Source organism: Copadichromis virginalis, linkage group LG1 (assembly GCF_057382275.1).
Source record: "Copadichromis virginalis isolate Kocher_CV1m ecotype Utaka linkage group LG1, C_Virginalis_male_GT1.1, whole genome shotgun sequence".
Lineage (NCBI taxonomy): Eukaryota > Metazoa > Chordata > Actinopteri > Cichliformes > Cichlidae > Copadichromis > Copadichromis virginalis.
The window spans coordinates 30,951,333-30,974,077 of record NC_140618.1 but is presented as its reverse complement, the minus strand read 5'-3'; the positions used below and the strand labels follow the sequence as shown (position 1 = coordinate 30,974,077).

Sequence of the window (22,745 nt, the reverse complement as noted above, 5' to 3'; positions counted from 1 at the left end):
GAGAGATTGTCGAACGGAAGAGCCATAGAAGTTCCGTAGTGTGAAGGTATTTCGGCTATTTCAAGTCTGAAAAAAAACAGAGTAGCGTGCACTGTAAATTGTGCCGAAAGTCTGGAAATACAATAAACTGGTGCATGCGTCACACTGTGCGCCACGTTATTGTTTCGGTGAAATGAATTTCTACAATACTGTTACTGTTAATTCTACTCTCTGCAGTGTTTAAATGCTTACATATACACACAGTTACTGTCCGTCCACACATACGACTCGGTTCTGCTTCTATGCCCCAGCTTTGTTTACTTTTTCCCACCGAGGCTTCTAGACTTCTGATTGGCCAGCATTTCGGCACGGTTAGGAATCTAGCACCACCTGCTGCTTTGGCATGTTCATAGCAGCGTTTTCCTTCATTTCTGCCTTTATGTGTGGACGGGATTATTTTTTAAAACGAAAACGGAAAATCTCAGTTTTCAAAAATACCCGTGTACGTGTGGACGTAGCCTCAGTCTCTGACTGGAAGCGCTAATTCGTCATTCGGCTTTTGTCAGACTAAAGTAACTGTTAAAACTGTTTGAAAAGCTAAGCTATACAACAAGGAGAGATTGAGAATTTCCTTTTAGTTCTCAGTTTATTTGATATTGACAAAAGTTAGTTAGTTTTGTCTGTTCTTCTGTAAAACAAACTAAGATTTATTTTTAGAATTAATATTTTGTTTCTAAGTGGAATTGACAATTTAGTCTGTTTCGTTTGTTCTATTTTGAAACTTAAACGCTTTAGCGGCTGCCTTTTGTGTAGTTTGCAATATTTGCCTTTATTTATCTGAAAAAGTCTCATGTTCCTTAAGTACATCTACCCTGTTGAACTTATAATGGGAAATAAATATTTAAATAAAAACAAGCTGCTGATTATTTCACATTTTACTTGTGAGCAACGGCACATTTAAATCTTACAAATATAGTTATTTGGCTTATATCGTGATAGATATCGTTATCGCCTGAAATGAAAAAAACATATCGTGATATGAAAAAATCTCATATCGCCCAGCTCTAATTGGGATAATTTCTGATGAGACTTCAGTTAACAGTAGAAAGGCCAGATGCATCTCTCAAGTCCTATGTCAGGTCTTTACTGCATTTTTCCTCCCTATTTCTTAAAAACATGGCTTTCAGATATTGTACAACATGCAGATAATTTTTTTAGGCCTGCTGCTTATTTAGTCCTCCTCTTGTCCGTTTCCTCAGATTTGTTTAAGGACTCACTGAACACCACATTGAGATATTCCAAGTTTTCAGCTAATAGCTCTTTGAAAATCATCTTGTTGGTGCAAAAAGTACTATTTTATGTATTGTACACTGTTATCTTTAACATTTTTCATACATTCTAAAAAGAAATGAAAACAAGTTTTGTTTGATTTTTACGGACTGCTACTTACAAAGTATCTAAGGATATTAAAATTAAAAAAAATCTTTGCCAAGTTATCTGTCATTCCTTTAGTTAGGCGACTTTTTACTGCCTGAATAGGTCACTGTTAAGTGGCTAACTAAAAAAACAAACATTCCTCTAACAATGATTAGTTACAATGACTAGACTGAAAATGAATAAAAAAGTAGCCAGTGCCCAAAGAAAAACTTTGAAAGATCTATTGCTCAAAATCACACCAAAACAATTATATCTGGCTACTTGGAAGTAAAATATAAAGAAATGAAGGGTGGCTTAAGACTTTTGCACATTAGTGTATTGTACTCCAATAGTTCAGAGTCAGTGACAGTGACCTTTTGTATAATCCATGTTTGCTGTTGTCTCTTTTCCCCCACAGAGGTACCTTCCTTTTGGCTGCTTTCCCATGCTGAAGCCAAGCAACCCTGTAATCCTGTCAGCGGTCCTTGGCTTCTGGGTCAGCTCAGATATCTGCTTCTAACCTACTCTGAATGCTAATAACGTAGTTCCTTGAATGTTATCTGGGACACCTCAAGGACATTTAAACAAGTTGTGCTGAAACATTTATCAAAATAAGAGGAAAAAAAGACTTTACGTGTGTATGTTGTGCATCAATTAGACACAGTATTACCTGCTTACTAAGTAATTAAAATTCACTCCTCATCATGGGGAGTACTGGTATACGTTTTCAGTGCTGACACTTCAGTAGTTGTATCAGAGCTTGGTAAGTAAAGTTGCAAGCTCCACAGTATCAGTGTGTCAGAGATAAACAAAGCTTGGTTTGCCCCATACTAAAAGCAACAAGGATTAAAAATTCTATTACACAACTGTCATCTTGCAAATGTTTCAAAATTTCTTCCGTCCTGGTAATTATTTACTGTAGATGATACTTTATGAGCAACACTCTAAATTCTTCCTGCACTACCGAGTAGATGACATTTACACTTCATTAAGCAACCGTTATTGTATATTGATGGCATGAGTAGCTGATTGCACAACTATTCCATCTTTGAGAAAATTAATATTTATGCAGGTTATTAAAAAAATCTGATGCTTCATGCTTTCATTTTAATGCTTAACATTTATTACACTTTACATTGCGTAATTTTAACTCAGCTACTCAAAGTTTTGACAGGGGTTTCGAAATCCACTGAATTTGTTAGCCATATCAAAAATATGCCCAAGGGTATGTAACAAGATCAGGTTTCAAAGCTGGAACTGAAAAGCTGTTTGAATTTATCTGCACACTTTCATCCTTGGAATCATTTTGAAGCCGTTAGGACAAAGATGTCAATGTCATGTCTGTCTAAACACGGAAAGCCCTCGACATAACAACCCAAACAAATTTCCCTGTGGCAGAAAGCAAATTACACAAGGAGAACTTTCCATGCGTGATCATTTGTTTACACACACACAGAGTTACAGATGAGTGTTTGTGTGGGCCAACAATTCCCCCCCCCCCCTTCTTTCCTTCACTGGATTTGTCTCGAGGGAAGAAACAAGACTGGCGTTCAAAGATCAAAAAAATACAACTTGCACTTTGAAACTGCAGTTCACTTGGGATTTGTTTTCAAAGGGAGGCTTGCTGTGTGGTGGAAGAAAAGGGTCTGAAATTATGTGGAGCAAACATGGTTTCCTGCAATTCCCCCTCTTACTCCCCTCCCTCCCCCTGTCAACCTTAATAGGGTCACTCAGGATGGCAGAGTGAAATCCACATTAATGAGAGGAATTGACCTGTAATTTCACCACTCATTTCCTTTCAATGCTATTGAACAACAAACAGAACCCCGACTGAAGCGCCAAACTTTCCCGTTTGCTTTGCTTAGCTTGTGTGCTGCAATGGTGTCCACCATGCCCTACCCCTGCCTTCAAACTCCCTTCCTCACCACTTAACACATTTCATTAGGCCTCAGTGGGGCCAAAATATCAGGTCCTCTGCTGCTGGTGAAATCTGCGAGGGCCACGGGTTCACTGGCTGACCCCTGCTTTGCCCCATCTCAACAGGAATCCAATGGGGTTAACGGCATTTTCACTGACTGACCTTGTCAAAATGCCTTTGTTATCTTTGAAAATGTAATGACTGGGTGCGATGTTATACGACTCCCCTCCCAAAACACCAAATTAAAGGGTTCTGTTTGTCTAAGTGTGTGAAAGGAATTTCAGTTTAAAAGCCAGGCAATCCCTAAAAAAAAATAAAAATAATACTTATGTGAACAATTACCAGCACTTGCAATTATCACCTTTTCAAACAGTTGGATACAAATATGTAGAACTTCAAAAAAAACAAAGAAAAAAAAAGAACATTCACCATTTTCTGTGCAGTAAAAGCACCATTTATCAAGGTTGCATGAAGACAAGAAAGTGAGAACAATGAGAGAAAATGCCAGTGTTCATTACGGAGAGAAGATAAAAGATAGCTGTGTGCTGCCGCGAGCAATAACTGTAACCTTGACAAATTAAGTGTTTGAGCATTCAAGTGTCGGGAGTGCATTTCCAACAGCCCGTTTTCATGGTGCGGCTCATAAAACGAAGTCGAGCTTGTCCATTTGTGTCAGTGTCAGAGCAAAATCTCCTAAGGCTGACCTTTGCATTAAATGCTGGGCAAACAGCAATTTGGGAACAACTGTAGGATTTGTCTGAAACACTGAAACATACAAACTGACACATTCTTTTGGGGGGGGGGGGGGGGCTACAGTATAATTGATCCATCCAGAATCCATCAATATTTAGGGGTGACTTGTCCAGTTTGGGACATACTGGGCTGTAGAGATGCCTGCCTTCTCTTGAATATAATGGAACTCGATGATGCTTGCCTTGTGGTGCTCAACACATCAAAAAAACAGAAGAGAAGAACAACTCAGCAGCCATGTCTCTCTGAAAAATCACCATTTCCCCAACCCTGTTGTGTGCCAACTCCATGCAGGAAACATTTTCTCTTTACTGAACTGCATCTGCCAACCAAAAGAAACTGGAAGCTATAGCTAATATTACAACTCTCCCGAAGGGGACAGCATTAAAGTTTGCATCTCGTCACAAGGTCACCGCCAGAAGCCTCTCCTTATGAAAAGATTCATGCTTTCTTCAACCGAGTGATCCAGTTTTTTAACTGTCCAGTATTTCTAAAGGCAACTAACAACTATTGCAATGCTTCATTGTGTAAGCACATCCTCAGCTGAATATTAATCTATAATCTTCACCAACAACCAGTGAACCAGCCTCTTTTCACTTTCCTGGCCTGTTTCACCCACAGTCCAGTGTGACATAATAAAAACAAAACCTAATGTGCTGTAACCAGACGTGACCATGAATACAATATGTAAATATAATCTGACCTCGGTACAGATCTGGGAGACCTTAGTCTCATTTCCATCCAGCTATCCCAGTCTGACCTGCAATGACTACAACCATGCAACTGTAAACAGGAAGTTTAAACACTAAATAAAGGAGTTGGGACACTTCCTCATTCCTGAAATGCGAGAGGTCAGTGGCAGTCACAGTTGAACTGACCCTCTTACATCTGCTATTTTGTCCATAACAAGCAAACACCATAAACACATTCATGTCAATTCTGTGCATCTCTACTATCCTCTGTGCAATAAGTTCCTGGCAAAGAAGAAACTGAACACTGTAAACTTTGCAGTCGTAAGCCCTGTTACAAGAAAAAGGGAGAGAAAAAAAAGTTGCTGACATTAAGCTGAGAAGAAAAAGTTACAGATGACTAGCGGTTCAGACGAGGCTACGTTTGATGATTTTATTTTAGATTTCAGAGAATTCAAGTGAGTCCTCTGAAAAGTTCAGCCTCCGGTTCGCGAGAGGTAAAAGTGAGAAGTCGCTCTCGACAGACAAGAATAACAGCCTGTGAGAAGGTCAATTCTCTCACAGCACTGAGAGGCAAGGGAGGGTTGCATTAGTATGCTTTCCACACAGCTAGACATTATCAGACACATGCAGCAGGTTCTTCCTCCCTAAGAAGGGGGGGAAAAAACCAAGCAGCTATGCATGTTTACTCTTGCAGAGGGAGTAGATGAGCAGATCACAAACAAGCAAAGCTTGTAACAGCCAGAGGAAGGGAGAAAATTGACATCTTTACCAACTGCAGTTATTACTGGAAATAATGTGTATGAAGACAATCCCAGCTTCCTTAAATGCCACCATTAAAAAACAGTCACCCTTAAAACAACCCCTCTGGTGTTTTGCCTTAAAGGAGATGGTGTTGAGATTAAGATACGGACCTGCCAAAGGCGTGTTACTCAAGTTCTCCTTGATGTGTATATAGCAAACATGATATCTTATGACAGCCAGTGGCGAAGCCTTCAATTCCTCCAGGCACACGATTTACGACTCAAGACGGTTTTAAGTGCTTAAAAAAATGCAGTTGTCAGCCAGTAAGAATAGGAGCCGTTACCAGCATCTCTCTCTTTAGAGATTTGGGTTCACACGTGGGCGCCATCTTGTTAACACCACCGGGGGACTAAATTAGCGACTAACAAGACGAGCCTGCTCCGTCAGACAATGACGAGCCATCGATGGCTAAAGTTCCCTGAGTGTTGTTTCAACAGCATATTTAGGAAAACTGGCAAATTCTTTAAATATGGGAGTGTTATTTTCTTTCCCTTTTTTCCCCTGGAAATTGGCCACTTCCACTACTGCACAGTGAACACTGATGAGGGTAAAGATTGGCTGGGTGGATTGGAAACTGAAGTGACTAAGGAACTGGCAAATGAAAATGTACTGCGTGGGGGCTGCAGAAAGAAAAATAAGTATCGTTTCTACACTTTTCTCTGAAAGGAGCCTTTAGTGCTAACAGAAGTTGGTCTTCTCTGATTGATTTTTCACTCCGTGTCCTTCTTGCTCATTGGCCTGGCAGACAGCTACAGGCCTCCTGACAACGTTCGCTCTCATTTCAAGGACAGCCTCTAAGGTGGGTTCACGGAGAGCGGCCACCGCTCGCCTTTGTAAAAACATTTCAATGAGGCCACTGACAGGTGTCTTCAAAGGAGCAAGGAAGCATAACTGGCAAGTTAACTATAGAGCCAAGTACTCCTTTCATACAATATTCCCCTTTTCAACTCTCTGACAGGGTCGGAGAAATAAAGGAGAGGGGAAAAAAGGCATCTCTCAAATGTTTATACAGAAATCTCCGTTTCACACTGACCTCCATTCCATGCAGATGCCAAACGGCTTTTAACTTCTGTGCTAAAGCCAATGCTCGCAATGCTGCAATCATGTGCGCTGCATAAATAATCCAAGAGACAAACATTTATCACAAGCAGCCTGTATTATTTCTCTATTAGGCAGCTCAAGAAGCTGTGGGACCAGCTTGGGGAATAGCCTGCTGTGTACTGGAGGGTTGGTGTGTTTGAATGCCACACTGGCACTGGCATGGAGCTGCGGTGTTTGGCCAAAGGGCCCCCCCTTCTGTGTTCCCTCTGCCCTGGGGCAGGAGCCAAGGCGTTCTGGGCTGCGTTTCAAGAGCAACTTCTCCAGCATTTTAGAGATGGCATTTGGAGGTATCAGCATGCTAAGCCTGGGAGGGGTTGGCCCATTGCTCTGCCGACACGACCCTGGGAGCTGCTACTGCCTCGTCTGCGCCGAGGGGATTTGTGTCAGTGCCGGGCCTTAAAATACCACGGCTCTGCGTTTCTGCCTTCCTCCTGTCTACACTTCACTCACCCCCAGACTGACAGCATGACACAGACTCACTTTATCACATATTATCCATTTATTTTCATCCTGTGTGTCCTAAATGCAGTAAAGGGTGCTTTTTTAAAGCCACAGTGGGTTACTTTGGTCACTTTGAAATCCAAGTTACATTAAGGCTTCCGTTTAGATCCAGTCATAATCCAGATCCGGCTACATCTGAGCTCACATTACGCGGGATGAAAAATTTACCCGGCCCTCATCAGCCAAGATTCTTGTCACCGCTGACCTAAAGGTGCAGCTCCTGTAATCACATTTTGTTGCTTGCTTCCTCCTCATCTGTTTCTTTCACTGGCACATGTTGACTTGGGTGAGGCACAGACAATTACTGGGAGCCTGTTGTTCATTTACTCCCACAAGGCAGAAAGGCGGAGGTGATGAAGCAGCTGTTGGATGGCATGCCAAATGAAATGCGCACGCATGCATGCATGCACACACACACACGCAGCGCATGCCTAAACAGCTCTCTGTCATGCAGAGAAGTGTGTGTGTGTGTTGGGTGGGGGGAGACTGCTCAACTTCACTGCTAATCAGAATGCCTCTGCTACGTCTTTGGGGCCTCAGTTTTGTTGCCTCTTCCCTGGTACTCTGCCTGGATTCGCCTGATTCCCTCATTTGGTTCTCATTTGTTCGGCTGCCACACGGTGCAAGAAGTCCACGTTCTCTTAGGGGAAACGCAGCTGAACAGCAGTTTGATGTAAGCGGCATCTGGGTCTCTTTCATTTTAAAACTAGCCAGTGGGCTGTCGAGGGGGTGAGGGTGGCTCGTACCATTAAAATGATGTAGAAGCAACACGCGTCTTTGTGTCGTTTAATGTAGTGTGCACAGTACAATGGGGGATATTGAGAAATGTCTCATTGCAAGACCCAGCCCAGATTCACCCCTATTATCTCTGCTACACTGAAGGTTTACTGCATATCTGTCAATTTAACACCAAGCAAAGGTTCAGAAACGGCGCGCATTTCAGCCACAGCTCGCAGCTCTCTCTTAAAAACACACCAGCTGGGGCCGAGTCAGTCAGCAGTGAACAAGCTGCTGTCTTCAAAGAATGTAATACATTTCTAAAATACCAAAAAGAGTGCGCAAGAGACAACTACAGGGCCACTCTATTTTTATCAAACTCGTTGCTTTATCCTTTATATGATATTCACCTGATCTTCTACCTTTAAGTTTTTTTGTTTTCTTTTTTTAATTAAAAAAAATGGCTTCAAAGCAAAGGAAGTGGGTTGATGCCTCGAAAACCTGCTGGTGTCTACAGCTCTGATAGCCACAACAACCTGTGCGCTACACCTGCTGTCTGCCCAAACCGCCCTCCAACCGGCTACTCTCCACCACGCCGCTTTTAAAACCACTCAAAGCTCCCACCAACATCCTCCCCACTGAGCCAGATAGAGTAGAGTCAGAAGAAAACACAGATCCATCAGGCCAAACCACTACCTCTTTCAGCCAAAATAGCAGCTTTGAGAGAGCGGAGTGCAGGCAAGGGACAGGCTCGGTTGGGGAAAGGGAAGGGGGCAGGGCGTGCGCGCTCGAGAGAGGGAGGCTCAACCGCTCCGTGGGAGGCAGAGAATGAGGGAGCGCAAACATAGTACTGGTGCTGGCTCGGAGCCATGTTTGTGTCACTAACAGAAGTAGCCTTGTCCACCCCTCCCCCTCGCAGCCGCACCACCACCCCCACCCTGCCATAACCCCCTTGCCTTGCACTCGCTCTCTCTCAGTTTGCTTGGAAACAAGAGTCAAGGGGCGACTGGCTGGATGCTTGGTAACAGAAAAGAGCTGCAGTACAGAGCAAAAATCAAAAAAAAAAAAAAAAGAGGAAAGAGAGGGGAGAAAAGCCACTCAATAGCAGGGACTGTGCTTTGGGAATGTTGATGAGGCAGGGACCTTTTTTTTCCCTGTTTGGTTCCTCCAAGCGAACCAACAAACAGCTCTGTGGATGTGTGGGCGATTTGTACTCAGCATGCCCGCAGAGAGACTGAGAGCAAGCTGCTTTGAAGATTAGGTGTTTGCATTATTTCACATCCACAAAAGGAAAAAAAATAAAGTGGGGGGTGGGGGGGGCAGTTCTTCAGAACCAGCAGAACCTGATGGTGTGATAGTGATACATCTTAAAATTAAATGAGCTGTATGAGGTTTTCGATCAAAGGGAGGAAAACTCAGAGTGTATAAGATTTCCCTCGGACTGCACTGCAGAAAAGGAGCCCACTATTTTCCCAACTGGCAGGCTTGCGGAAAACAAAAAAAAAACAAAGGAAAAAAGAAAAAGTGCTTTGTGTTTGAGGCATGTTGCTGCAGAACAGATATCTCTGTGCAACAAACTTCTGTCTGCGTACTAAGAAAAAAAGAAAAATATCCCCCCCCCCTCCCGAACAAAAACAAAGAAATCAAGGCCACCTAAGAACTGCCTGCCAACTACTATTCTTCTTGGCAATATTACGCAGCATGTGCGCTGGTAAAGCACGCATTAGTACCACCAACAACAACCATTTCCTGAGGCTGTCTGAGCATATCCAATTACATTTTAGGAGGCAAATATGTACAGTAATGACAGCAAGATGATTTTTTTTAAATGACAGAAGATTCACTAAAGCTTTGAAAAACCAATAGCTCTTTGATGTTAATATGCAAACACATAGCTGCTCTGGCTTTGTAAATAAAAGGAAGAAAGAAAACCTATCCCATATGTTTTTACCTATTTTCTTTAACTCCACAATCCACAGCTTATTTGTTTTAAAGGGAAGAGATTTACAAAGCAGCACGTTAAACTGCTCCACTTACCGTCTTCAGTTTCCTGCCACACTATGCCTTCAAGATTGACACTGGTTCCAGGCTCACAGGGCCCCAAGCACTCCGGTTCGGTAGACAGGGCCACGTCTGATGTGTTCACCGCCACCGAGCGTGTGCGCACCATTATCTGCTCGCATGGTGAGGCAATCTCACTGTTGCCTACTGTGGCCAGGAGGTGGAGGGGGGGTGGAGCTGGCGTGGAGACAGGAGATTCCATCTGTGAAGGAAGAAGTGGAGGTTCAGAGAAATAGAAACACACTTCAGAACCACTCTCTAAACAGATACGGGCCAGATGTTGAGTCTCAGACCAGCGGATGCCACAATGAGAGGAAGTGAACAAAGCGCTGAATGCATCGAGGACATTCTGGTATTTCAGTGGACTTTAAAAGCTAGCTTGGTTACAGAAAGCGTGATGCAGCAGTTAGCAATGCACTGCTGTGTTTTTCCTCGTTTCAGTGGTGATTAGCAGGCAGGGAAGGCAGAAGTGGAAATCTGAAAAGGACCGTATTTGTTATACGAGGTCGGCCAAACAATCCCTCCCCGAGCTTTCCTCCCTCGCACACTGCGAAGCGACGCTCGTGACACCAAATCATCTCGCAGACTGATCACTCATTAATTTCCTCAATTAAAGAGCTAGTTGTGGCAAAGGAGTGGGCTGCTCGGGGTCAGTAATTGATTCCACCTGTTCTGACACTCTGTGACAGTAATGAAGAGACAGTGGGCCGACACGGAGAAGGAAAATGAAAAGGACAGCAAGGGAGGGAGCCGATGAGAACATCTGAGGGGAAGAGAGAACTGCAGGCTGAAAAATGTGTAGGTGGGAAAGAGGCACAGAGGAAGAGTGATGGTGATTTAAGGGCCGGAGTGACACCAAGCTTAGCGCTCTTTATTCAAGGTAGTCGACATTAAAGCGCTCCAAATCATTAGCACTGAACTGCAGGAGGAATGCCACGCCGCAGCCAGCACCGCACATTTATTAATTGGGCATAAACCACTCAGTGCTTGGGAATATGCTGCCAATGCTGGATCCTATTAGACTTAGAAGACAAAACAACAATTGACACGTTGGATTATAAGCCTGTACACCCTTTAAATAATTGTTCTAATCTACTTACTGCTCCGAGCTGAAAATGATGTAGAGAACTACAACAAGTCGGTGCTGCAGATGGTGAAGTTACCGCTTACATCTTAGGGATGTCCGTCCACCATTTTATCTGAGAATGAAACAGCTGAAGTGTTGGGAAACTAAACTCTACTAAAGGGACGAGCACAAAACCAACATTTATCGTTTCCAGATGATGAATCCTACTTTAGTGTAATTTTTCAAACAAGTACCCGCAACAGTAATGACATGAGCCACATCGATGCTTTTTATCCAGTTACATTTGCTGCTGATATTACCATGGTACCACGCAAATGTTGCATTTGTTCAAATCGAATATTACCGTGCTAAACAGTGTTCACCACGGTAAACAATATAATGCCTTCTCAACACTGATCATGCTCTGAATGCTGTTCAAAGCACCACTTTACTTAGGTAGAGCTTTTCACAGCCAGCAATGCTTCATGAAATGAGGGGGTTACATCCAAAACCACCATGATGCTCAATTACTGCAAATGCCACTATGTTTTTCTGCTTTTTTGCATTTTGGGCTATCACAGTTGAACTGCTTTTATAACTCGCCTCACAAAAAACACTGAAAAATCTGTGCCAAACATGAATTAAAACCATTAGCATTTTCATTTCCCCATGTCTCTGTGCCTTTAAGGGGGACTTTTAAAATATAAACTAGGGCTGGACAATTAATAGAAAATGAACCAACATTCAGAGCCTCAAATTGATGGAATCTTTCTGGCTTTGTTTTTAAACTCTATTAATATTTGCCCCATTATATACTATCCCCTTTAAAACATACTACAAAGAGTTGTCACGTGACTCTTTCCCATTCAGTCCGCGACACGGAAACATCATTGAATGAAAGTCAAACATTGAGCCAGTTGGAACAACTCCAGCCGTTTGTGCCAAATAAAAAAAAGCTGTGTCTGTTGTTCGGATACATTTTTGGCATCAATAAAGACAACATTAAACAGAAAGCAGAAAGCTGTGCTAAAAATTGCTTTAGTGACCGAAGGTAATACCACCACCAGGAGTGCATCATATTAGCTAAAAAGTATCCTAGCATTTGCAGTTGAGTATACAGTACAAACATAGTGAACTATGAGGACTATGATGCGTGTGTAACAATAACTGTTTATTAATTGAAATCGGGGTAAAACATTCTATTAATCGTGATTTTGATTTGAGGACTATCGCCCAGCCCTAATGCACACTATGAATTATTCTGTGTGAAGTGCATCAATCACAAAATAAAGACTCGCGCTCTGTTGTGAATCGAGTGCTTTAAAAACCAAACATTAGTCTTCAATGAAATCTAACATTAGCTCAAGACATGTCATCATAGAAGCTTTATATTTCATGGTTTAGTGAAATCAGCGTGGATAGTCCATTTCTCCCAGTGCTCAGAGGAAGAGCAAATTAATGAGTGCAGAGAGCGACAGACTCTCAGGGCTAACGACATAGTAATCACTGTGTGTCAGTTTCTGATGCATGATGTGGCCAAGCTGCAGGCCAACTGAGACAATGAGACAGGACAGGTAATCACCCAAGCTGTCACCGCACGCTGTTCTCAGGCCTTATGGAGAAGCACAGGGCTGCAGACAAGACCGCACAATAAACCCTCCCTCAGAGTGACAGCAAACGGTGAAAGGTGATAAACAGGTTCATGCACGGCCTACGGACTCAACTCTCAAACTGCTCCTAAACTGTGTCCACAATTTAGGAGCTGACATCTTGGATACATTTCTGGCCAAAGCTAGTCGACCACATTATGGTCTGGCAATAACCGGCTTATCGCAATGAAACTACTATGAGGTCCACACAATTAAAACCTGCAGTAAAAATGACTGATAAAACAGTTCGTGGGACATGTGCTTTAATCAGCCACTTCATTATTAATTATTTACTCATACAGACTGACCCACCTTTGCTATATTGCATACAAGTCCTGCAAACCATTATTCTGGAATACAAATGTCCAATTAATCCTTTTCAATTTAACAAGTAATAATGATTGTAGCCTTCTTCTCTTCATATTTTTCTACATATTTGAAAACAACATTATTTTAGCTAAAACGACGTGCATTTGTGCATGTGTTGAGTTATAGGAGGCTAATGAAAGGCTCTAGTAATGAATTATGGAAAACGCAGGTTGAGTGTCACAGCAGAGTGGGGTTCAAGGATTCCCCTGGTTTCTAGGAGTATCAGAAGCCTTTTAATCATTGTACCTCTCTAATTATTTGTATGAAGAACACTGACTGCTGGTGATTCCCAGAACAATTATAATTTCCATTAATGAACTTGAATTCCACATAGGGCTGGGCCATATTATACCGTTCACGGTAATACCGGTATAATGTTAGGCAACGATAGGAAAATGAAATATCGCGATAGAATGGGAGTAAAACGCGCATGCGCAGTGCCTTTGTTTTCATACGCACATGGCCGATTGTTGAGTGAAACAGATGAACCAGAATTGGTTTGTAAAAATGGTGCAACTTCCGTGATGTGGAACTGGTTTGGTGTTTGTCCGTCAGATACACAACAAAGCACATTTTTTGCAGAACATGCAAGCGGCCGTTGTTATTGTCGTATTTGTCGGACTAAGATGCTCTTAAATCTGGGAGTAATCTGGGTCCTAAACTCCGTATTCTTCAGGTCAAACAACACTGCAGCATCACTTAGAGTTAAAAACTGTCTAAATTCTTTCATCTTTAATAAAACGATCAGCATTGCTGCTTTACCAGGTGTAACTATAAAGTTTAACTTCCAGGCATCCATGAAAACAAAAGTTATTACATTTAACGGAGTTAGAAGTTAGCAGGAGGCTAGCGGAAGTTAACTCGCTAGTTTCGCTAGTTACCTAAGCATGATATTGCATGTTCTGACTGAGAGAATTCTGAAAAAAATCAAACGTACAGCTCTGCTATCACTTCCAACATAAATGAAGACAGGAAACTAAACAGCAGTGACGTTTGTAGGGTTACTGAAGTTGGGCTAGCTGGTATATAATGATGTGCTACGTGATCGCTAGCGACACAGCTATGTTAGCATAACATAAACAGTGAAGCTGGAGGACGAACACTAACACTTTTCCACTTATAAAAGTTAACGTGAAGGTTCTTCATGGTTAGAGACAAATGCAATCGCATGGCAGGATGCTGTAAACGGACCAAACTTCAGTCAGGAGAACAACTGAGATAATCCATCCACAATACAAGGTTAGTCATTAATATACTGCAACAAGATGGGAATAGAGCAGCTGCCAGATAATTCAAAATTAATGAATCAATGGTACAGAAGTGGAGGAAGCAAGAAGAATGAGTTTAATAAAGTTTGATTTATCTGACTGCTTTGTTTCGCTTAATGTGCCTTATAATCCCGTGCACCTTATGGTCCGAAAAATGCGTACTGCACACTGCAGTTTAATGTTGCAAAGCACCTCTTTTTAACTTCAGTGGATATTATACATGGTCTTGCTCAGGATATGTCAGCCCATTTCTACTGGAAATGCCTTTTGGTTAAACTTTCAGCAAGGAATTTGCATTTGCACTGTTACATTTTTATAAAGCTTTAATGTACATAAAAACCAGCTTCTTGTTTAAGTGAAAATAAATGGAAGGTTGTCTTTTTGCGCTAGTAATGTTGTGGAGTTTTATTTTGTCTCGCATCAATTATATCGTCGGTTATATCGTTATCGCAAATTTTCAAATATATATCGTGATAAATATTTTTGGCCATATCGCCCTGCTCTAATTCCACAGTCTCGTGCTATATTTTCAGATTAAGTAAAACCTTGCTGAGATGAGTTTTGGCTTAATTTTTTTCTGTTACCAAGCAGGGGAGGGAAAGTATTTCATTTCAACTGTCAGAAACATACAGCAGGTGATGAGCCACTCCGTATAATGCAACTATATAATAAAAATAAAAAAAAACATTTACTAGGTAACTGTATTTTTTTTAAACAAAAAAAGCAGAATCACAGTGGAAACTGGAGCAGTTTTGAAAGTGCATGAATATAATTCTCCACTTCCAGGTTCTGTCTATGGATGAGTGAACAAAAGTACTTTCTCTCTGAGGCTGGAGAATGCAAAACCACACACTGAAATGCCCTGTGTCCAGCCTTTTAAAAAACCCCACATGCAACCGAACTACATAACTTGCCAGATTACAAGGCTCTACCCGACTCTCAGCCAATGCTAAATTCTATGATTTCTTCCCTCCTTGCTAGACTTCACAGAAGGATTTGGAAATCTCTCCTAAAAAAACCACAACGCTCAAGTGTCACGCAAACCTTTTCTTAACTCAAACCTTGTGCCAGCTCTACAAGAAAGCCAAAACTGGCAATAATAATGTTTAACTCGCTGGCAAAAATCCCCAAAATCCAGGACTGCTCTTGTGCATATTTCAAGAGTGCTGACTTAAGGGGAACTCTGCCTGGATTTCCAGTGTTCACACAATAAATCAGCTGTGGCAGATGGATGCTTGCTGCACTTTTAACTGGACACATTTAACTTCAGCTTTAACTTGTTTATTAGAGTTGGGATTAAAAAAACTGAGCACTGAGCTTGGGCGGCGATTATTAAAAGGATTACACTGCAGTATTATAGTGACTAAGTTGTCTTGGCTATAATCGGTGATGAGGCGCACACACACACACACACACACACACACAGTTGACTATTATAACTGTAGACACTTGAGTGCAAGTAAAACAGCTACAACCCCCGACTGTGAGATCCTTTAAAATGCCCCAGTGACAGTAACGTTAAAGTTGCTACAAGGACAGCCTGTATTTTCATTTTAACTTATGATCACTGACAGCAGCCAGTGAGAAAGGATCTGATCAGCTCCAGTGGGAGATAGGGCCGATGGGTAACTTTCTCTTTTAACATTTCCTTTAAAAGGTCAATAAAGCTGTCATGTTGCAGCTGCTGTCATTAACATGCTTTTTCCCCATTCTGTTAGGCAGTTTGCTAAAATGAGGGTCACAGACACTGCTGATGCACACGGGAATGAATAAATGGCAGCAGATCGTAACAGCGGACCAAGCTAAATATGATATACAGTCAGCTGGGAGAAGACGTAGGAAGGATTTTACAGATTGCAGGCTGTTGTGTATAAAAAAAGACGTCTTCAAATCCATACACTTTAGCTAATTGTCAATATACTCAATCAATATAAGCCTAGTCAAATGTCTCTTTGTACACACAAAAACATCTGTTAATGTTTTTTTGCCATTACTGTCCCACTTGTACAAGCAGGTCACAGAGAATCATGTGTGCAACAACAGTTCAATGTGCTTGACAGCTAAATCACACAATTTACTTTGTTGGCGATTTTTCTTCCTAAGTGTCTGCGAGAAAACACAAGCAGCGTAACCCTCATTAGAAGCAGGGTCTTTGAGTCAGGCGAGATTGTGAATACTGAATCATGTGGACTGATGGCAGGAGTGGGTTATCGTATCCCTCTTTAAAAAAAAACAAAAACAAAAAAACCTTTATAAAAGCTTTATGAGTAGGTACTGCACACAAAAGAAAGAGGAAAGAAATGCAAGCAGATTGTGTCAGTGGGAGGTTGATTAACATTGACAGAAATGTAGATGATTTAAAAAAAATTTTTTACATAATTCTTAGAAATAAGCAGTAAACATACAGTCAGCTGACATATCTTGTTAGTAATTAACTGTTTTTACACAAAGCAGCAACCTGAAATCATTAGTAGAATTTTAAAGTTTAAAAAAAAAGAAAAAGGAAGTGGTCAATTTTATTACCACGTACTGTAGTTATTTAGGAAAAATTCACTTATGTTCAGTATATTACAGTAGATAGTATGTCAGCTAGCTTAACAATGACTTAGTGAAGTAGATATTACTTTCTGTTCATGCTGGAAGAGGGAAACAAACTCCCTAGTGTCTCTCATTCTCTATCCTAACATTAGCAGCAGTGCTTCAGAAGAAGTGAAAGCCGCACTGCTGCAATTTTGTTTATGCCAGCTGGCCTGTGTTACACCAACCCAAGGAGACCGTTGTGCGAAAAGTGAAGGCGGGAGAAAAATATTGATATGGTAATACACAGCATCACCTCCTCTTGTGATACCTGATTGGTACACTGGTGACAAATCTCATTATTTTATTAATGGTCAAGGGACCCCCATGGCCCACCTCCCCAACTTTACCAATCAGAATCACTACTTTATGACTCTTTGTGATGATATTTTTACCAAATGAATGAGGGCAAAGTCAAATTAAGTTAACTGACCTAGAGTGGGAAATTGGCGAACCACACAGACAGTGGGGGAGAGCAGAGAGCTAATTAATTTAAATGACACGTTATTAAAATTGAGAATAATGATAATACACAAACGCTGACATCTCGAAGCACAGACTAAATACACAAGACGTTCTTTTTGCCTTTTGGGACTTTGCCCCCTCTTCTTCACTTCTAGCAGATATCATGATGCATCCTAGCAACATATTGAGTTTTGAACTGGTATAACATGATAGCATCATTACTGGGGTATCATTTTAGAAACTTGAATTATTCTCTGAAAGTGGAAAGTAGTAAGCGAGATAACGTGTGCATAGTTACAAATGCTGTTGGTGAATACGTTGAGACCTAAAGTCACCAACAGTGACTGATGTATATAACCCCCAAGAATTTCCAGCCTACTAAAGCAGTAGAAATAAAACATCATTTTTGACATCAAAAGAAAGGGAGAGAAAAAAATCTGTCTTGAAAGAAGAACATGTAATTCTTTCTGACAATGAACCATTAAGTAAAAAAAAAAAAGGAGTCTTTGCTGACTTCTCAGCTTGGCGAAGTTAAGTGAGCCGGCTTCAACTATGTAATTCTTTTTGACTCCAGGGGCAAAGCCTGTCAACATCTTTGGTGAGTTACTGAGGTCGAAGGCCAGTCGAGATTACGCTCCTCCACTGGGACATGTAATCTGCGCAGCATTGTCGAATCGAAACATAATGAATTTAAGAACAGCAGCATTTAAATTCTAACCAATCAAGACGACGGGTATACGAAGTCTAATGATCAGCATACCGTCGCTGGGCGGCTTTTAGAGAGCGAGTTGCATTACTGAGATCATTGAAGTAACATGGCTATCAGCATTAAGCCACAATTGAAAACAAATCCTCAAGCCTCATCTAATTAGATTACTAAATTGTTCAAAAACAGCCAGGAGACACACATACCAACAAAAGAAAAAGACACATAAAATGACTGGATTCCCTTTCAAGTCCTGAAGGTCTATCCAATTGTTTTCAAACACTGCACACTGGACTAATTCCTTTTCTAAAACCACACTGTCATTCTCTTTGAAGCTCAGATGAATCGCAGAAACTGAGAGAGAAAACACAAACAGGAACATCTGACATCTATTGTAGACCACCAGCTGGCAAAAGCCACTCAGTTTCTAGGCAACTCTTCTCAGTTTTAGCTGCTAATTGCGCTTTCAGGAAAAACTAACCACGCATAAATAATACAGAGAGGAAACAAAGCTGCGATGAAGTCGGTCACCCATGACCTACAAGCTCTTTGGCGCTATAATGAGTGAGCCAGGAACTCAGTCTAAACAGTTATTGTCTTGCCATATGACTCCTTAACATTACAGCCCTGCACCTTGCACAGAAGTGACATCATTTTTTTAAATATACGGCACACTAGAGGAATGAAGCTGGACTTCATTTGTTTTCAGCTTAGAAGCCTAAAAAGAAAACAGACTCCTTTTTCCAAACATTTTATTTGTAAACATCTCAAAGAAAATGTGATTCGAGGTCCGATCCAAGCAAGCCCAGATTTTAACACTTAATATTACGGCTCGTTTTTTATGATGCAACGCTGCCACATTTGGGAACTGTTAAAGACGAGTCATAAACATGAAAAATGTCTTTAAAGGCACCAGCTTCATATGCAGCACTGAGTCGACTTTCATCTCAAAGCCCTCGTCCACAGCTGTGAAATACAGCTCAGCTATTAGAATGACATGTAATGCTTTCGCATTTGTATAAATTTCAGTGGTAATCAAATTTAACATCTTTTCAGTGTGACAAATTATAGCTGTATGCTGCAAATCAGAGCTACTATTTTACCAAGGCCTTTGATTATACTGAAAAAAAAAGGCATGCAAAGCTTTGTCAGAGAGAAACCTCTTGTGAGAGCATGAGAGGCTTACCTGTGGAGACATCTGCACTCACTGATGAAAGGACAACATACATTAGTCAGGAGACTGTTCCCACTGCTACCAGCTACATGACGGCAAGTAAAAGTGATATAAAAAGACAGAAGGCACATAGGGACCGCAGGGTAGAGGACTGAGCCAGGATAAGTAGAGCTTACCAATTTGCTCACTTATGAAGCAGTGGCCTAATTTGTTCACAAAAGCAAAGTCACACAGAGGAAAAAGTCTTATCCATTTAACACTGTGATCAGCTGCCGTATAACACCACAGGGTTGTGGCTCCTTACTTCTTTAGTACAAGCTATCTTGAAGACTGTGTTATGTTGACTAGCCAAATGCTATCCGATTGTCTAAACAGGCAGAAAATATAAAAACATATAACTGATCTGTTGATCATGTGGTCTAAATATGTCGAGTCTACATTAAAGCCTTGGGTCATGCTTTGGACAACAATTTAGGATAACAAGCGGAAATTAAAATGAGGAGCCACCTTTTAAGGATCTAACGATTGTCCAACTGCACTGTAATGAGGACACAATCTTTTTGTCTGAACTGTTACATCCCTGTGGGGGAATCATTTGTACCCATTTAGTTCAGAGATTTCTCAGGCGGGCCAGATGCTTAGTTGATTGAATGGCTAACATCCTCTTGTCTTGGTTCAGCTTGACCTTGTCAACCTAATTCCTTCGTCTCTTCTCTGGTTCAGCTAGCTGCATTGAGCCTAGGTCTGGTATTGTTTGTTAGAGGACGGGGTGGGGGTTGGGTTATGTGCATAAGTGGGGCGGGCTGGTATGAGGAATGAAAGCCCTCATGTAGAGGCAGGGTAACCTGAATATCCCTTTATGTTTACTACAGCCAAATGTTTTGAATGCCTATGGCCGGGTAAAATGCAACTATTGTCCACTATACAACAAAAACTATTCTCTTTGTTAGGCTGGTTGTTTCATAAGATCATCTGTGGTTTCTAAATCAGTCGTTTGTGGCTAGATTATGAGCAACACTTAATAACTCAACTTATTGAGGATATTAATGTTGTTGTATCCTCTACAAAGTGGAAAGCTCCTTGAGGCAAATAAATGATATGTGGTATTAGGCTATCCTAGTAAATGGAAGATGTTTTAAGCTCTCTGTAGTGCCGCATACTGTACCAGCATGACTTCTAACAAGCATTTTATTCTTTGATCCACCTTTTATTTCCCGTTTCTGTTAACAGTTGATTAAATGAGTAACTCTACTGCTATTCATTTCTGTTGCAACACTGTAAATATGTGGGCAGATTAAAACTATCATCTCTTTTTCCTTTTTCTCTTTTCCCATCCCCCTCGTTCTGACCATAGGTCAATTGACAACAACAGTATCTATTACAAAAATAAGCCACATTCTTGTCAAGGTCATCCACTTGCGCCCGACAGCGAGAGAAGCTGTGCTGGGAGCAGAAATCCAGATAAGCTAAGCTGAGCCTACGAGGATTTCTCTCTCACCAACCCTCTCCGTAGTCATAAATCTTATCTCACAGCAAAGGGAAACCTGACAACAAACTGAGAGGCTGTCATCAACAGCTCAGCCACCGAGATTCCCACCCAAATACCAATGAGTCAGCCTCTGGCCAAACACAAGCTTGTGAGATCAGCCCAGAAAGGGAAAAAAAAGGAAAAAAAAAGAAAGAGAAGCTAGCAACCTGTGCAGTGTACTTGTAATATAATGTTTACAACTCAGCACAATGTTGAAAGCTGTGACCAAAACTCTAGCTTTGGGTACTTACTATCCTGCTTTCAAATGCTCAAATGCAGCATGCATTAGGCTGAGCAAAAATAAATGCTCCTAGACATACAATCCAGTTAAGTAGCAAAAGGCATACTACTAGTTCCACATATTATACAAGGAAAACAAGTTGTTATTCAGGCTGTGAGATTTCCCCAGAGCCCCTAACCTCAAACTATTTATAGATGTTCTGTTAGTCTCTGTTTCCCTTGTGTTGATGCTTTGCTGTGGGTGGTGCCTTCCCCAAACACTAGAAAGACAATCCTAAGCCACACATCAATAACTACACTTTACAGTTAAAAAAAGAGAGAAGAAAAACAATAGGGGATATGCTAAATTGCTTTCCATTATCTTATGCTACTTATACTGACAAACAAAAACAATTGAAGATTACACTTGGTACACCGCAGACCTGTCATAAAGAAAGTTACAATACGAGGTGATACATTAGGCTGAATTTTGCAATATTCTACACAAATACTCAAGGTAGCTACACAGCAGTCAGTAGAGAACCTTTGGGAGCTTATCAACATGCTCCTAAAATCCATTGGCTCTCTAAAAAAAAAAAAAAAAAAAAAAAAAAAATACAGTGCCTTAATACACCTTTGGGATAGAGAGCTCAGCTAAAAAAGTAGATAATAAAGGTGTAAAAGGTCATACTGTAGGAGTAGAAAGAATCTGTACACCAGAAGGAGTGTTTTGTGCTCTGCTTGGCAAAGAGTGCTCAAACTGCACTCGTGCTGCTACTTTAAGAAGGGCTTGCTACTCTGATTGACCTCTAATGCTTGCTGCCCCATTGAACCATGTCTATCTTAATGGACGATGATGTGCACTGTAACCGAGTGCCAATAGTTCCTGCACCACAGCCTCAGAACCCTATAGACTTCTGCACCTTAATACACCTTAGGGACAATGACTGTTATAGCTCGCATCACACAACATTTCGGCACTGGGGAGAGGGGGAAATTGCTGAAAATGCAGGCGAGTGGAAGAGGATAGCAGGGGAGGTTACCCCGACTGTTTATTATCACAGCACGTCTGTGAGCTGTTTTGATATTTATAGTTCGGAAAAGCCTTTGGTATTATCTAGAGAGTTAAGTGAGAAACCTTTTCAGGAATTAAACACCAAATGAAATCTTCTTTAGCAAATCATTCAGAAAGCTGTCTGAAAAGGTTTAAAGCTACTCAGTAGATGCCCTATAACATTACAACAAAAGCAGACTGACCCCTCGAATGTTTCTAAGACACTTAACAACATGTGGCAATGTGTCAGCACAATACAGTAAAGCTTTTGCACCGCGGTTGCTTGTAGGGAATCTCTAAACAAATTATATCTCTGTGCCCTTCAGATCATTAAAAGCACTAATAAAGTCAGTCCCTGGTGATGGCCAGAGAGCACGAGTAAAGTGAAACCCACTATATCGCACCAAATCTCCCCTCTCGGCCAGCCGCTTAGCAGAGGTCTGCTACTCTCAGCCATCAGTTTGATGACCTTGTTAGTTTGAGTGCCTAATCTGCTAATGCCCTGATAAAAATAAACAGTCAACAGTGCAATCATTGTAGTCCTCCCCTCCACCCTCCCTCCGCCCTGTCTGCAGCTGCTGTCCATAAACACAGATGATACCTCCATCTTTATTTATCCTGAGGACTTGCTCTCATACTGACAATCTTAAGAGGCGGAGGCGTGAGTTAAATACCTTTTAACACAGTGTGACTTATGTACTCCATGTATCTGTGCACGTTCCTTCCAGTTAATC

General features: G+C 41.3%; 1 protein-coding gene across 5 annotated transcripts in view; it reads right to left on the bottom strand.

Moving 5' to 3' along the window:
* znf609b (zinc finger protein 609b) overlaps positions 1–22,745 on the bottom strand; it is an 84,179-nt gene that overhangs the window by 15,023 nt on the left and 46,411 nt on the right. For all 5 annotated transcript variants that reach the window (XM_085459055.1, XM_085459047.1, XM_085459064.1 and 2 more), the window contains one exon: positions 9,913–10,138. In XM_085459055.1, the coding sequence (XP_085315181.1) occupies positions 9,913–10,138 (226 nt within the window). The remainder of the gene's footprint in view (positions 1–9,912; positions 10,139–22,745) is intronic.